The sequence below is a fragment of the Plasmodium cynomolgi genome, chromosome 14, assembly GCF_000321355.1.
Source record: "Plasmodium cynomolgi strain B DNA, chromosome 14, whole genome shotgun sequence".
Classification (NCBI taxonomy): Eukaryota; Apicomplexa; class Aconoidasida; order Haemosporida; family Plasmodiidae; genus Plasmodium; species Plasmodium cynomolgi.
Window position 1 is genome coordinate 2,040,918 of NC_020407.1, and position 17,109 is coordinate 2,058,026.

General features: G+C 48.8%; 4 protein-coding genes across 4 annotated transcripts; 3 read left to right on the plus strand and 1 right to left on the minus strand.

The window, feature by feature from the left end:
- Positions 1 to 3,271: 3,271 nt before the first annotated feature.
- PCYB_145490 (hypothetical protein) lies at positions 3,272 to 6,187 on the plus strand (the record flags this gene model as incomplete). Its single annotated transcript, XM_004225020.1, has 2 exons — positions 3,272 to 4,670; positions 4,710 to 6,187. The coding sequence occupies 2 exons, from the start codon at positions 3,272 to 3,274 to the stop codon at positions 6,185 to 6,187; spliced, it is 2,877 nt and encodes a 958-aa protein (XP_004225068.1).
- Positions 6,188 to 7,557: 1,370 nt separating this feature from the next.
- On the plus strand, positions 7,558 to 8,270 carry PCYB_145500 (macrophage migration inhibitory factor; the record flags this gene model as incomplete). Its single annotated transcript, XM_004225021.1, has 2 exons — positions 7,558 to 7,636; positions 7,999 to 8,270. The coding sequence occupies 2 exons, from the start codon at positions 7,558 to 7,560 to the stop codon at positions 8,268 to 8,270; spliced, it is 351 nt and encodes a 116-aa protein (XP_004225069.1).
- A 2,406-nt stretch (positions 8,271 to 10,676) lies between these two features.
- On the plus strand, positions 10,677 to 12,224 carry PCYB_145510 (T-complex protein 1 gamma subunit; the record flags this gene model as incomplete). The annotated part of the gene is made up of 1 exon (XM_004225022.1): positions 10,677 to 12,224. Exon 1 carries the CDS (start codon positions 10,722 to 10,724, stop codon positions 12,222 to 12,224), a length of 1,503 nt encoding a protein of 500 aa, XP_004225070.1. The 5' UTR covers positions 10,677 to 10,721.
- Positions 12,225 to 12,815: 591 nt separating this feature from the next.
- PCYB_145520 (hypothetical protein) lies at positions 12,816 to 15,836 on the minus strand (the record flags this gene model as incomplete). The annotated part of the gene is made up of 2 exons (XM_004225023.1): positions 12,816 to 14,598; positions 14,815 to 15,836. The coding sequence occupies 2 exons, from the start codon at positions 15,834 to 15,836 to the stop codon at positions 12,816 to 12,818; spliced, it is 2,805 nt and encodes a 934-aa protein (XP_004225071.1).
- Between the last annotated feature and the right edge of the window lie 1,273 nt (positions 15,837 to 17,109).

Consider the following 17,109-nt stretch of genomic DNA (forward strand, 5'->3'; position numbering starts at 1 on the left):
ACTTCAGTGTTTCAAATAACACCACTTCTTCTTCTTCTTCTTCTTCTTCCTCCGCGCGTGAGAACTGCTCAGCGGCACATAAACGTACAGTTGCGCCGGGGAACCCTTTCCCGCGGATTGACCTCTCCGTCAGCTGTTTATCCGACGTTATATTTTAATGTCCTTGTGGAGAGATGAACGAAGGTTAATGTTGCTATATGCCGCCATGCATTTTTTACGTACCCCTACCATGAGCTGATGATACTTGATCCCTTTTATTTGTACCCCTTTTCACATGCACAGCGCATGCGCGATGAGAAAACTACAAAAGAAGCAAAAAAATTGCCAAAGTTAGAGCACGCGCCAAACTTGATTTAGCAAACGGCCAAAATAGGGGGACGGCAGGAGGAGCTGGAGTAGCAGCAGCGGGAGGAGCCGCGGCCCCTTTTTTTATTGCTCCTCATCAACTGAGCCAACTCGGGGAGAGGGCACCTTTTTTTTGCCCCACACGTGATTGCTCGCTCATCCCTTCTCCTCTTCCCTCTGTGTGTTTCCTTTTCCCAATCATACCATCCCAGTTGGGGTACTTCTGCTCATCGTGCCACTCTTTTATGTGTGCCTCCCTCCAACACTTAGTTTTTTTTCTTCCCATCTATTTTACTCTCTTCCCTTCCCGTCCCTACTCTTTTCTTCTCTCCTCTCCGTGTCGTTCCCCCCGTGGAAAAGTGTTCCTCTCGCAAAAAAAAAAAAAAAAAAAAAGTAATTCCTTTAGGGGAAGAGTCATCAGCAAGGATGGTCGTTCCCCCTGTGTTCCTTTCAAAATACAGCTGAGAAAAAGCTAACCAGGAATACTACTATGTCGCGCTCTATTCATTTTAGTGTTTACCAAAGGAAGGCAAAATTGTGAGGTGGAAAATGAAAAAAAAAAAAAAAAATCCCTTTTGCTGTTTTTTATTTGGCTACATTTTGGCGTGCTTCGCTTCGCTTCGCAGCGCTTCCTTCAACCTGTTGTATACCATCCCGCGGGAAAACCACGCCCCGCCTCCTCTTGCCCATTCGGGTAGAGGGTCACCTGAAAGGTTCTCGTGAACTAATGGGCAGGCACGTATAAGTGCACATACGGACCATGTGTGTGAAAGGGTTTAAAAGGAAAAGTGAAGCGTTGTCTCGCCCAGTTGGTTGGCTAGTCACCCGCCGGATGGCTAATCAATCACCCGATGGATGGCTAATCAATCACCCCATGGATGCTTAACCCGTTCGTATAGACGGTTCTCCCTTTTTTCTCGTGTTATGTGTCACCCCAATGGTAGTTGTCTGCCCCTTTACCCGTGTCACGGCAAAATAGGCTTCGTCCCTTTGCATTTGTGCCGTTTCGCAGGGATGACACCTTTGGCTCGCAAGGCGGGTGCCAACTAAGCACGCACATCGTGCTGGTCTGCAACACCTTTGCAACATGGCAGTTTTGAAGCTCTAAACTGTTCCCGTTTGAGGGGGTGAAGCGGATTGGACGCTTCGTCCGCGTTTTCCCCTTTGGGGTGGAGAAAAGAAAGGAAAACAAAAACGCACGAGATACTCCTCTTTAATGACATCCACTTAACGATAAATGGCAATTCACTCTTTTTTCTCTTTTCCTTTTCTTTTTCTTTTTTTTTTCTTCTTTTTCCAAATGCCCGCTCATCAGTACACCAGGATCGTGTCCCCTGTGTAGAGCTCAGAAGGGGTTCGGGCCCATCGAAGGTGGGAAGCGCCACGGTCATGTAAACGTGGGGTTAAAAAGGTGAAAACACATTTTAAAAGTTAAACAATTGGGGAGGAGGCGTTTCTTCATTTCGTTAAGCTAAAGAATGGACGCAGCGGAAAAAGGGAGGAGGGGGGAAGATCAAGGACACACGTCGTTGTTGCTCTCAAAATGGTGAATACGATCAGAGCGGTGAGGACGTACGTCGTCTTTGCCGCTTGGCTTTTGGCTTTCCCACTCGGGGCACCCTTCCGTGCTGCTCGGCTGCAAGTGCCAGGGGGGGGCGTTTGCAGGGGAGTTACGCTCACATTCGGTTGACTCAGCTGGTTCGGTTGACTCAGCTGGTTCGGTTGACTCAGCTGGTTCGGCTGGTTCGGTTGATTCGGCTGGCTAGGCTGGTTCGGCTGGCTCGCCCAAGGGGGGGAACATGCGCAAAGCTGTTTTCGCAAACGGAGCGCTGCACAATGGTATGCGCCGTCTGGGGGTACCCCCTTACGATGACACGTGCATGCATCCACCAATGCACGCAATTGTGTACCTGCACAAGTCGACGTGCCATCCGCGTAGTACTTGTTTTTTTTGCTTTTTGTTTTATTTTCCCTGGACTCCATACATACAAAAGATGGCATACCTGTGACATGTTTTTTTTTTTTTTTCCTCCCCCTGCTGATACACACTTGCAATGATGGAAAGTTGCACGGGGGTCGTGTTTCTCGCCCCAGAAAAATTAGCTAATCGTTGGAGTGGAAAATTATTATTTTTTTTTTTTTTGCAGAAATGCCTGACTTGTTCATACGAAATTTATCCTTCCTGCGTGCGTCCTCCGTGAAGAGTGCGAATGCGTAGGGTGACATTTATGGAGGTGTTCCCTCGCGTATGGTGACATTTACGGGGGTGTTCCCTCGCGTAGGGTGGCATTTACGGAGGTGTTCCCTCACGTATGGTCGCATTGGCGAAGGAGTTCCCTCGCGCAGGCGTATGCACACCCGCGTGCCGCAAAGGTATGCGGAAAAGGGAGGCGGAAACAGAACGTGGAAACGGGAAGTAGCAGGCAATTTCCTCAGCCCGATTTTCCCCGTCCGATTTTGCTCGTCCGATTTTCCCCTTCCGATTTTGCTCGTCCGATTTTCCCCTTCCGATTTTCCCCTTCCCAGTTTTTCCGTCCCAGTTTCCCCTTCTCTTCTCCCCTTCCGCTTCCCCCCATCCTCTTTTTTCCACCTCCCCCGGTCGGGGCGAAGCAGCTCCGCGTGGCACAGTACTGCGCAGCAGAGTTCCACGCGGCGCAAATTAAAAAAAAATAATGCGACCGCGCCCCTCCACACGGCGCGCGCCAACAAAGCGAAGCGAAGCAAAGCAAAGTAAAGCAGAACTACTTGAACGCCGAGTCCAATTATTTTTTTCTCGAATCAGGAGGCAAACACACTCGCGTTTTCCTCACCAGTTGTTGTTCCCCCAATTTTTCCACCCACTCACCATAATCATTTCCCACCCATCCGCACACACATAACACAGACAAAAAAAAAAAAAAAAAAAAAAAAACTGCACAGCGCAGCAATGAAGTTACAGTATCACCTGTTGTTATTCACGTTCCTCCTGTCGGAAGACGTACTTTGTCATAAAAGTATTTATGAAGATGTAAAGGATGGTTCCACGGCATCGAAGCAAGGGGGTAGTAGTAATGTTGGAAATGACTACTTAACCCACGGTGGAATAAAGGCGTTGTGGCAAGGAGGGGGGAACGACAAAAAAGGGGAAGGAAACAAGAGTAGCAATCAGAAGGAAGGACTCCTGTCCTCGCTACTCGGCTCAGTCAAACGACTACTCCTTTTTAATAACCAAGAAATTGAAAACAATGTCCAAGGGATCAGTGACAATGTAGTCGAAATGAAAGATGGAATAATAAAAAATTCGTCCAACATAGCTAAGCATGCAAGTAAATTAAAAGATGAGTTACAAAAGAACACAGCCTACTGGGCCAACGTCGTTAAAACGACTGTTAGTGAGGAGCTACATCAGATCGATAAGTTCAGCAAGGATCAGTTAGACAGACTGAAAAAGGATCCTGAAAACAAATTTTTTTTCACCAAACTGTTCCACGCGGACAGTGCAGCGGTAGATAATTCTTCTTCCCATAAGGACAAGAAAACGAAAAATGGAGAAGGTGCTTTGGGGTCTAAGGGACGAAGTGGACATGACGACCCTGAGGTGGAAGAGGAAGAAAAGGCGAAATCTTTTTGGGACTTCGTGCACACAGGGGGAGGGAATGCATCCCCTGCAGCAGATGGGAAGAAGGAATCGAGTACCGGCTTCCTCCGAATGTTCAAAGAGGATACAACTAAACCCAGTAACATCACAGAGAAGAAAAAATCCTTTTCGTGGTTTTCTACACACTCGTCTGAAAATGGCGCTGCCAGTGGTAAGGACTCTCCTGAGATGAAAAATGCAAACGGAACGAAGGGACAAGAAATGATGAAAATACCGTTCCTGTCACACTTCACCTCAAAAGCGGAGGAGGAAGGAAACTCGAAAAAGGGATCAGCGAATCAGCAAAACCATCTCAAGGATGACACGGAGAAGAATCATGGATTTACGTTCAATTTCTTCAAAGGGAAGGACAGCAATGAGGAGTCCTCCCACAAAGAGGAGGATCACCAACATAGCGACTCACACACAAATGATAAAGGAACCTTATTCCAATGGTTCAATCCCCCCTCTAAGGGAGCAAAGAATGGTGAGCACTTACCGCAGAAGGAACAATCGGGAGGAACGACACATGACTCGTTTAAGGGGTCCCAGCATGGTGAAGCGAAGGAGGAACAGGGAGAAAAAAAACAGTCCTTCTCCCTTCTGAACATGTGGAAGGCGACACATAAAGAGAAGGAGGGAAATCACCACGATGAAGCGGAAACAGATGTAGGAAGCAACAAGAGTCAGGTGACCGATGGGGATGAAAGTACAAAGGGAAGGAGCTTCTTTTTTAACCCTTTTGGAGGGTTCAAATCTGACGGAAAATCATCTCACGGAGGAGTCACATCTTCGGGAGAAACAACCAATGCAGAAGGAATAGCACAGTCCGAGTTGAGCAAAAGGAACAGTCACCTGGTTGACCTCATGAAGAATATATACGATGTAAAGAATGGTGAAACAGGTGAAAGGGCGGACAAAATATTATCCTTTATGCACACAGAGCATGAGCACGATGTGAACACCAACTGCCACCCATTGGTATCCTTTAAGACGTGTCTCAGCACGTGCTTTAATGTACCTCCAGCGATGGAAGGAGGCAGCAACGATGAGACTGATGACAAGAAGGAGAAGGAGGAGAAGGAGAATGAGAAGAAGGAGAAGAAGGAGAAGAAGAAAAACCTGTCCGTTGGTGACTACAAAAAGTTGGAGAATTGTATCCTGAAATGTAGAAAAACAAATTTTAGTGAAAGAGCTCCGGGGTGCGCAACGAAAGACGGTTCCGTTATCCCTGGTGATAAAACAAAGCACGAGGAGAAACTGAAGAACTTGGAAAAGAGTAACTACAAGCTGGGGGAAGACTCCTCTGTGTTCTCCGATTTGACTCTACGTGATAAGTATGCCGATGGGAAGCAGAACCAAGCGCTGAACACTCCTAACGGGGAGACGCTCTCGGCGAACTCCACCTGGGTGATGAACGCAGCTGGAAAGCAGCTCTCTACTGCGCAGACGGAGATGCAAAGTGGTTCCCCCACGGAGACGCAAAGTGCTTCCCACACGGAGATGCAAAGTGCTTCTCTCAATTTCCCCACCCTGTCTGACAACAAACTGGGGACTCACTTGTACAGTATGGATTCTAGCAAGAGTATCATGGGAGGACATAAAAAGGAACCCACTGATGGAAAGAACAACATGGTTGGGGAGAGCTCCTTTAGCTTTTTTAAAGCTTTTGCACCCCAAACGGGTTCTACATCTGATGGTATGAACACACTCGGTGCAGCCAATCCGTCGGACGAACTTAACAATGGGAAAAACAGGGCTGCTACGGAAGGAGCAGCGGCGAAGTTAACCTCGGAAGGGGGAGTACATGGGGGGGTCCTTGAAAGCGCAAAAGGTCGCAGTGGTGATGGAAGTGGTGATGGAAGTGGTGATGGAAGTAGCAATGGAAGTGGCAATGGCCGTGGCAATGGCCGTGGCGATGATGACGATGACGATGATGAAGACTTGAACGACTTCAGCTACATATCGAAGGGATTCTTTCTGCTCCTCCTGCTGGTTACCTTCTTCGTCTACCTCTCCGCCTTCACCAACATAATCACTCAGTTTTATGTGTCATTCAAGGAGAAGATGTGCCTTTATATAAAGGGACAGTATAGGTCTCCGTTCGATCAGACACATGGAGAATCCGCGGAGGCCTTCTTGCCCAAGGGTCGCCAGCAGTCCTACGGCAACGCTCTCCACGGATCGTACGATAATCTGTATCACGCCTTCCATGAGAACGCCTGAGCCGACGCGGCTTGAGCTGCGCGGGCAGGTGCCTTTGTGGAGGCTAGCTGTGTGGGGCACGCGGTGGGCGGTGGGCGGCTAAAGGGGTAAGCTGCTACGACGCTACGCTGCTAAGATGCTTACACTGCTAAGATGCTTACACTGCTACGCTACAGCGCTGCTGCGCTGCTGTGCCTCCTCGCCCCATTATGTCACTTTTTAAAAATTGCGAACTGGTGTTCCACCACCCCCATCCCCCTCTACTCTCCACGATGAATTAAAACCTGAACTGTTATCATACAGCCAACTCCCCCAAACGCAACATCGACAAATTTTTTTTTTAAACCCTTCCCCTTCTGTGTGCCTATAATGATATTGCCCCCTTTTAAAGATGATTCACATGTTACTCTTCCACTCCTCGCGGGAACGACGGAGCGAGTCACAAAAAAAAAGTGAAGCAGTTCCGCCTACCCCTGTGATGGGATTTTCCCAGTAGAAGGGACGAAGCGTGTTAAGATGTGCTACGCTTTATATGGGTTTTTTTTTTTTTTTTTTTCCCCCCCCCCGCCGCTTCTCCTTTTTAACGCCCTGCCGTGCATGCAATGAGGCCCCAAATGTACGGATGGAGTGAAAAAAAAAAAAAAAAAACTTCGCCCTTTTCACAGGTCAGTGTTGGGGTACTCTACACGCTTTTCTCCTTTGGGGAGCTTCTCCGCCCCGGTGATGCCACGTGCACATGCATCACCTGAGTGAAGGCCACTCGAGGAGAGATAAGCGTGCGAAACGCCCAAGTGCGGCCCCTTTGCATGCAGAAAAAAGAGGCCCTGCCTGCAGTTGTGAGGTGCACCTTTTGAAGCAACTCAGTCATGCAAGTCGAGGCAAGGGAAGGAAGTGGGCCAAGTGAGGCAAGTGGGCCAAGAGAAGAAAGTGGGCCAAGGGAGGCAAATGGGCCAATAGAAGAAAGTGGGCCAAGTGGGCCGCTTATCTCTGTGTGCCCTTTGGTGGGCCGCTTACCTCTGTGTGCCCTTTGGTGGGCCCCTCTGGCTGCGGTTTTCTTTTTCCTCACGCAGTGCAGTTTGGCATCATGATTATGTTTTTTCCTCCTACCCCTTTCAAGCTGCACACCCTTTACAGTAGTGATTAAATTTACCCTCACCGCCAACCCACGTAGCGAGCGACTCTCCTTTTTGTGAATCCTTCGATCTATTCCACGTTCACATGAACGAACACACGTTACTCCTGCCCAGCGAATATATGAGCGAGCCAATTTTAACGTAGGAACGTGCTTTTTAACGTAGGAACTCACTTCCCTGCCTGTTACCTTTCCAATCAGCCCACTTCAACTCACACGTAACTCCAACCTACTCGTATACTCTCCACCCTGTGCGAAAATGCCGTGTTGCCAAGTATCAACAAACATTAACGCTTCCGATGATGACGCGAAGAAGGCGCTCACGCAGATAGAGAATGGTACGTAGCAGGAGAAATAAAAAAAAAAGGGGAAACAAAAAAGAAGCGGTTCGTTCTTCCACTCCCCTGTGGCCACGTAGAATTGCAGTGTGGGGTGCGACGGGTCACTCTATGTTGTAAACATATGAGCCGCCCCCATTTTTCACGGCTTCCAATCGTGCCTCTCCCAATCGTGCCTCTCCCACGCGAACCGCTCCCACGCGAACCGCTCCCACGCGAACCGCTCCCACTCGAACCGCTCCCACTCAAACCGCTCCCACGCGAACCACTCCCATTCTCACCGCTCCCACGCGAACCACTCCCATTCTCACCGCTCCCACGCGAACCACTCCCATTCTCACCGGTTTCCTCCCCCCCCGCAGCCATATCCCAAGTGATGAACAAACCCATGGGGTACATCATGAGCAACCTGGACTACCAGAAGCACATGCGCTTTGGCGGCAGCCACGATGGCTTCTGCTTCGTGAGGGTCACCAGCATAAGTGGAATAAGCAAGTCGAACAACACTGCCCTGGCAGATAAAATTACCAAAATTTTGGCTAGCACGCTAAATGTGAAGTCGGAACGCGTGTTCATTGAATTTAAAGAGTGCACTGCGCAAAACTTTGCCTTCAACGGGTCGCTCTTCGGTTGAGCTGTTGGTGGGGCGGTCATTAACGTGGTACACCTTTCCGAGGGCAGCCCTGTCATCGCGTTATATCCATGTTAAGTTAACCGAGTCCATCGGGTTAACTGCGCATACTTGGGTGCGCCCCCGTTTGTGTGCCATGCATGAGAGTGAGTAACACAGATGCACACGTTACGTTCGTATCGAAATTCGTGTCAACTTCCATGCCCACCTGCACACACAATTGACACATGACTCAACTGTGCACATAATGGGAACGACCTTTTTTTCACACACCAACTGCGAACGGAAAGAAAAGACATTCTACAAGATGTTTAAAAAAGGCGCATACGATCGTACTCACGCTGCTTCAACACCATATAGGGATCCTTTTTAATTGCGCGTTCATCGAGGTGATCACCTTTTTGCGAAAAAATAACATGAAACAAAAAAAAAAAAAAAAAATTCTGGCTTGTTCAGGCAAAATTGAGATCTTTTTAAAAAACGGGGGGACGAAATGGCTACATGTGGCTTGAACGTAAAAAATAAAAAAAAGGACATTCTTCCCCTTTTTTTTTTTTTTCACACCGTTGTGCGAACAAGCCATGTATCGTCTTTGAAAGCCTTCTCGTTTTGCACACAAAAAGGTGACACCCGTGGGGAGGGACAACAACTCGCATTACATTCTTTTTCCGTTTGCTCATTTGTTTGTAACGACGAAGCAGTGTTCCCGTGCTAAATGGACGACAGTGCTAAATGGGACGACGGTGCTAAATGGACGACGGTGCTAAATGGGACGACGTCCAATTGGCCGCGCCGCCTCCATGGGGGTGACGGAGTTAAGCTGATCTACTGAGGGATATTTTCAACTCCTAAAATAAAAGCGCTCTTAACATGGGGGAGAGTAGGAGAAAAAAAATGAAGTACACATGAATGCGAAATGGCAAAAATTGGTGAGCGCCACTGCGCATTGTGTTCCAAATGGGCGATTGTTTGTTTTACGCCTGGGGGGGTTCCATTTGGCTCCATGGCACATAGTGGTCCCCATTTAAGGAAGAAGGGGGGGGGGCCTTTTTTTTCCATCCCCCTTTTTTTTTCTTCTCGGGAAAATCCTCACAGTATAGCTTTCCTTGTGCGGAGAATGACTGCCCTTCCAACGGTGCGCTAAGCGTTACAAAGTATACGCACGAGGGGTGAAGGGGCGCTGGCAGTGGTTAAGCTCGGTGGGGCAAATGCCAAGTGCCTGAAGGGGGGGCTTCATACACCCATTCGTTCATGCGCTTTCTCTTTCTGCCTTTGTGGGCGTCCACAAAAGAGAACGAACTGGCAGTGGGCAAACCACAGGGTAGCAGTGAAAATGCGGGAGCTCTACTTTTCCCAAGGGGCACCGAAAATGGAGCACCACAGCAGCGGAGTAGCAGAAGGGTGACAGGAACGCCCACTAAGCCACCCCTGCATACAGCGGGACCACCGTACGCAGTTTGTAGGAACCACGGGTGCGTACTTTTTTTTATGAATAAAAAACCCTTTGGAATGATATATCCATCCCGGGTAAGGCTTCCCCTCGTTGCTGATTTTTTTTTTTTTTTTTGCTACATCCCCGCGTGGTTTAAGTTTTTCTCCGTCACGTGCCATTTTGCTGCCAACTGCTGTGCTATTTTTTTTGTGTCACCATGTATCCTTTTTTTTTATGCCCGTTTGGGAGTAAATAAGTTTTTTTTTTTTTTATTTTTATTTTATATTTTTACTTTATATTTATATTTATTTTTTTTTATTTTTTTTTTTTTATTTTTCCTGTGAGCTGTCATTGCGCATCTTTCTCTTCTGATCCATCACGTTGTCATTTCGCTGGTCCACCACTTGATCAACATCGCGCTTCCCCAGGGGCTACCTCCAAACCAGCGCACATAAGTAGTACCACCCCCAAAGAGTATTCCCTCGCTCGAGTAGCCGTCAAGGTAAAGTGACCCCTTCCATACACACCCAGAAGCGGTGAACACAACATCGGTTGGTTAGGCCCCCACTGGGTGCTGAAGTCTCTCTCATCCGTTTCCCCGTCACTGATTATCCTTTTTGCTGTTCCTTTTTTGAACTGCCACTCCACGTAGATGCTGAAGAATCCAGGCGCAGTCCTCGTTTTCAAGCCAAACACGAAGAGGGAGGAGGGTCGCAAGACCCAGCTGTCCAACATACAGGTGAGGAGTGCAGGGAGGTGTGGGCCGCGTTGGTGTAGGGCACGTTGGTGAGGGGCACGTTGGTGAGGGGCACGTTGGTGTAGGGCACGTTGGTGAGGGGCACGTTGGTGTAGGGCACGTTGGTGTAGCGCTCTCCCCAAATGTGCTTCCCCCCCCTGATGTGCTTCTCCCCCCCTGATGTGCTTCCCCCCCCCCTGATGTGCTTCTCCCCCCTGATGTGCTTCTCCCCCCCCTGCAGGCCAGCCGCGCAGTAAGCGAAATCGTGAAGACGACGCTGGGCCCCATGGCTATGTTAAAGATGATGCTGGACCCGTTAGGAGGGATAGTAATAACAAACGATGGAAATTCCATTCTTAGAGAAATTGACGTAGCACATCCTGCAGCCAAATCACTTATTGAGTTAAGTAGATCGCAAGATGAAGAAGTAGGAGATGGTACAACATCAGTGGTTATACTTTCTGGAGAGTTACTCAGCATAGCAGAATTATTTCTGAAGCAAAAAATACACCCAACGATAATAGTTAATTGCTATATGGATTCTTTAAACAAAATTGTGAACTTTTTAGAATCCATAGCCATCGAGATAGATGTAAATAATGAAGAGAGTTTACTTAAAGCAATCGATTCATGTTTAAGTACCAAATTTGTGAACAGGTATAATAAAATGGTGAGTACTTTAGCTCTCCAAGCAGTACAGTGTGTAAAAATAGAATCTAATGTCATAGGAAAAAAAGAAATCGATATTAAGAGATTTGCAAAAGTAGAAAAAATCCCAGGAGGGGATATCACAGATAGCTATGTACTCAAAGGAGTTATGCTGAATAAAGATATTGTACATCCAAAAATGAGGAGAAGAATTAAGAACCCAAGAATCCTTCTTCTAGATTGTACCTTAGAATATAAAAAAGCAGAAAGTCAAACGAATGTTGAAATTCTTGATGAAGAGACTTGGAATCAACTACTCCTACAGGAAGAAATAGAAGTGAAAAAATTATGTGAACATATTATCGATAGTAGATGTGATATCGTTGTTACAGAAAAAGGAGTATCTGATCTAGCACAACATTTCCTTGTTAAAAAAAATATTACCGTTATTAGAAGAGTGAGAAAAACGGATCTTAATAGATTAGAAAGAATCAGTGGTGCTACCATTGTTAATAGATGTGACGAGATTGTGGAGAGTGATATCGGAACCAAATGTGGATTGTTTGAAGTTAAAAAAATTGGAGATGATTATTACTCCCATTTTATAGAATGTGAAAATCCACGAGCATGTACCATTTTATTGAGAGGATCAACAAAGGATGTACTTAACGAAGTGGAGAGGAACCTGCACGACGGAATGAATGTCGCAAAGAATATCATTATGGAAGGGAAGCTACTTTATGGGGGTGGGTGCACGGAGATGAGGGTAGGACAATACCTCATGAGCCAAGCTAGCCAATATGATGATTCTAGAAAAAGCATAATGGAAGCTGTGGGTTCTGCTCTCGAAATTATTCCTAAAATTTTGGCTCAGAACAGCGGAGCCAATGTTGTAAAAACGATTAACGAGCTGAGGATAAGACACGAGACCCCTGGGGGAGAAAAATTCGGAGTGGATGGCATCACTGGGGAGATCATCGACGTGTCCACGGAGAACATTTGGGACCTGCTCGCTGTTAAGAAGCAGATATACAAGAGTGCCATCGAGGCCGCGGCCATGATTCTGCGCATCGACGACGTGGTCAGCGGCATCGGCAAGGAGGACAAGCTGCAGAAGCCCGTGCAGAGCGAGTTCGAGTAGGAGAAGCCCCCCAGGGAGTCAGTTCGCGGGGTCAGTTCGCGGGGTCAGTTCGCGGGGTCAGTTCGCGGGGTCAGTTCGCGGGGTCAGTTCGCGGGGTCAGTTCGCGGGGTCAGTTCGCGGGATCAGTTCGCGGAGCCAATTCGCGGAGCCAGTTCGCGGAGCCAGTTCGCGGAGCCAGTTCGCGGAGGCGTGGCAGCGTAGACGCCGTTCCGAGGACGCCTCCGCGCTTCTGCCCTTCTACGCTCCTACGCTTCTTCCCTTCTACCCTTCTACGCTCCTACCCCTTGTTGTAAAAAACTGGGTGCGCTTTTTTTTATAGAAGCCCCGCTCTCGCGCGGACAAACTTTTCGCTCGACTCGAGCAAGTCACAAAAAAAAAGTAATTACGTGGTGTAGGCGGTGGGGTAGGCGGGGGGATAGGCGGTGGGATAGGCGGTGGTATAGGTGGTGATATAGGTGGTGATATAGGTGGTGATATAGGCGGTGGTATAGACGTGGGCATAGACGTGGGCATGGACGGTGGCATAGACGTGGTATAGCCGGTGGCATAGACGTGGCATGGACGTGGGCATTGGCGGGGGCCACGGCCCAGCTAGCCGCACCGCCCCCGGGCGCCAAGCCGCCTGTCCTCTTCGCGCACCCGCGCCAAGTACGTGGTGAGCACGTTGAAGCAGTTCGCGTTCAGGTGCGTGTCTCCACCGAAGGGCAGGCGAATGTTCAGCCGAGTGCACGCATCTATCACCCTATCCACAGTGATCCCATACTCCTCACTCAGCATAAAGATAGTCTCCGGAGAGTAAAAATGAATTATATCGACTGGGTCAGCCATGTTACTATACTCAATCAAAGTAACAATATCCTTCGTCGTGAGATATGTACTAATTAACTCATCCGTATTAATAAATTTGTATACAATAAAATCTCTATTAATTGAATGACCAGAAATTAGCATCTCAAATTCGTTTCTCTCCATATCTTCTAACTCTCCTTTTCTCCTTTTCCTATACCTATTTATATTATACGTAGTTTCACTAGACATCTTACAAATAAAATCGCCGATGAAATCTAAAGGTAGACTATGCTTGGAGTGGAACTCCTCTACTGTTTCTTGCAGTCCTCCGAATTTGAGTACTTCCCTTCTGTGCAGTTCCTCCTTCTGTTCTTGCAGTTCGCTTTCAGACGATGTGGGTGAGGATACGGGTGAGGCTAACGACGCGGGGTCTTCTTCACCTCCGAATCGAACCACTTGATCTGGTTGTCTCTCGTCTCCTTCTAGGGTGAAATTTTTTCTGAGCCTTTCCGCCATGGATATCTGCTCGCTAATGTTGCAGTCGTTCACGATGGGAATTTTGGACAAATCTTCTTCGGGTGGGTGCTCTCCATGTGGGTACTCCCCATGTGGGTGCTCCCCATGTGGGTGCTCCCCACGTGACTGCTCCCCATGTGGGTACTCCCCCGTTGGCCCTGCGAACCTCTCCGTAGTGTCTATACGTAGGTAATCCACAGGGTCATTAATAAAATTTGATATCTCCATGGCTGCATCCAGCTGTTTAATCTTCGACTCGGTATCTCCGTAACGCTCATTCTCCTTAAATTGCTTCAAGTTTTCCTTTAATTTGTCGAGTCTTATGTGGGAGAGTACATGCTTCTCTGGGTTCTTGATTATGCTCCTAACGTCGTATTCGTGGTTCTTCCTTATGCGCATGACATCTTGGAGTCTCATTTTAACTTCTTTGATGGAACCGAAGGTGGGGTATCCCCTTTTCCTCAGCTCATCTCTTACTTGCGCCTCGCTCATTTCTTCGATGTCTTCCTTTTTGATGTCCACGAATTGGGAGGACACTCTGTTGAAAAATAGTTTCTTGTCGATCAGTTCGCCGGGTGGGGCGTTACGGTCACTCCCGTCGGAGGCGCTCCCCTGAGAGGCGCTCCCGCCGCCCGTCTCGCCAGTCTCGCCAGTCTCGCCAGTCTCGACAGTGTCTCCACTTTGGACGCGCCCGCTCCTCCGCCTCTGCATCTCATTGTAGTACTTCAGATTCTCCACCTGCTCGTCGCGCTCGATCATGTTCTCCCTGCGCCCCCGCTCGTACAACTGCAGGAAGGCCTTCTCCCTGCCCTTGAACTCCTTCACCACAGGGTTGTCCTTCATTATCCTATCAAATGCAGCGTCGATTAGTTTTTTCTCCTCTGCCGATTCTTCATCCGTGCAATTGATATCTTTCATCCTCTCCAGGTCCTTCGCGGAGAACTTAAAGTGAAATTTATTCACTCCGCTGTAGTCCCCCCTGGACAGCTGCTTCAGGATTTCCCTATTTTCCCTTTCCTCGTGCTCCTGGAGCAGTTCGTCCTGGGGGGCGTCAGTAGCCCTCGCGGTGCTGTTAGGGGCACCGTCTGAAGTGGGGCCGTCCGTAGTGCCGCCGTCTGAAGTGGGGCCGTCTGTAGTGGGGCCATCCGTAGTGCCGCCGCCTGTAGTGCCACCGCCTGTAGTGACGCCGCCTGTAGTGCCACCGCCTGTTGTGCCACCGCCTGCAGTGCCGGCGGGCGGGCTGCCATGCTGGGACTGCGCCCCCACCGACTGCGTAAACACATACATATAGTCTTGGATTTTCTTCTCCACAGCATCGTTGGGAGTGAAAGACTTCTCGATCTCCTTCTTCATCCTCTCCAGGTTCAGCTTCCTCGAGCTGTTAATAACTCTCTCGTTTAGCTCATACATGTTATTCTTCTCGTTCCCTTCATACTGCTTCATTTTTTTCTGTCCACTTTCTTTGAGAACTTGTACCAACCGATTGTATTCCTCTATCATTTTTTCCTTGTCCAGACCAGCTAGCTGTTTGTTTTCCATCGTCTCAGCTTTCTTCAAATAGGAGTTGGCTATGTCGGACAGGTGCGCGTCGTGCTTTGGACAGTCGGCGTTCAGCAGGTCTTCCTTTCTATCGCGGTTGCTTCCGTCTCCCCTTCTGTCGAGGTTGCTTTCGTCTGCCCTTCTGTCGAGGTTGCTTTCGTCTGCCCTTCCGTCGAGGTTGCTTTCCTCCTCTGCGGGATTGCCGCTCCCCCCCTTTGACTCCTTTTTCTTCTTCTTCTTCCTCCTCCTCGCATCTTGGTCTTCTTCCACGTCATCCCCGTCGTCATGCCCCGGGGAGCTGGGGGACAGGGCCTCGCTCACGGGTTGCAGCTGTCTGTGGGGTTCTCTGCTGGGGTGGTCCGCCTCGCCCCCTTCGTCTGGGAAGCCTCCGCCGTCTTCACCACTTCCACCAGATTGGTCGCTTCTCCCATCTGAGGCATCTAGGTAATCCTGACTAAGCATACACAGGGGGGAGGGACTCATCCTGGGCCCATCCGCATCCTCCTGCTGAGAAGGGCGCACCGTAATTAACATGTTAGCGTCTCTTTTTTTCTTCGAAAGAATGAACCTCTTTTTCTTCCTCTTTATAAGCGTGATGTGTTTAAGGTGGACGCTGTTCGCAGTGTTTTGTTTCTCCAGGGAGGAGATGTAACCAAGCCCTTTGCTATGCAGCGGGTCCTTTGTCAACCTACCACACTTTAGCAGCGCGTGCAGTACATTCAGCACCGTGCAATAGAGAAGGGCCAAGCCAATGTGCATGCTCTTCATTTTTCTTAAGAGGGTCAACAAGGAGTGCAGGTCCTGGCATGTCCTCCATTTTATGCAGTCCCGTTGAGCGAGCGAGTGAGTCAGTCAGTCAGTGAGTCAGCCAGTCAGTCAGTCAGTGAGTCAGCCAGTCAGTCAGCCAGTCAGCCAGTCAGCCAGTCAGCCAGTCAATCCGTGTGCTCGTGAGCGCGCGTGTTTGTGACCGACCGGGTGGGTTAGTCCTGTGCCATGTTGCGCCAACTTGGGTATTAGCCAGGACGTACTAACGAAGCAAGGGGCATACACGCAGCAACGTTTTTGCATTACCACACGAGAGATCACCCCGTGGGGGGGGGATTTCCGCGGGGTCTTCACAATCTGCTATAACTTCAACCAGTCGGCGCCACAGCCACTCAGCTAATCGTTTTGCTTATCTGTTTTGTTTATTTTTTTTTTTTTATTTTTTATTTTACTTTTTTTTTTTTTTTATTATTTTATTTTATTTTTTTTTTACCCCCATTTACGAGAGTTACAAAGGGCACACAGGAGGAAACGACCAAACTGTGTACTCGCTTCTACCCGTTGCAGGTGTACATACGCGAGGAGCTACTGCATGGCTGGAGATAAGATAAGCCAACCCTTTGCAAACGCGAGCTAGTGGAGACCCCCAATGTGTCAGCAAACACGTGTCATTTGGTGGAAAAAAAAGGCTAGTTAAAACGCTGCGCAGAAGAGCAGAAGAGCAAAACAGCAAAACAGCAGAACAGCAAAGCAGCAGAACAGCATAGCCATCTTAACCGACTTCTCCTCCCCACCAAGTGCGCCAAAATGAAGAAGGGCGCCTTCTTCTCCACGCTCAAGTACGTCCCGATCCCCTCCCCCCTGACCATGAACAGGAACATGAGACGAGTGAGTCACACGAAGGGCGAGCGGCGAGGTGCGCCGTGACCGCGTTGCGAAACTACCCAAGGGACCTTCAAAACGGTTGACCCGCGCGAGAGTGAACATATGAGAACACTCGTGTGTAGGTGTGCATGAGTTTACACCCCTCTCCCGTTTTGCATTCCCTCCCCCAGTTCAACATGGCCGAAAACGACCGGAAGATCTTCTTCTCCTTCAACCTGTTTTCCATCTTTCTGTTCACGCTGCCAATAGTTTACCTAGCCAAGGTGAGCCAAAATGCCAACAGCTAGCCACAAGTCGGGAAGACCAGCACAACTCGATACGTGGCTACTAACCAGCAGTGAAGCAATTACACAGTGGAAGGCGCATGCCACAAAATAGGGATAATCAGACA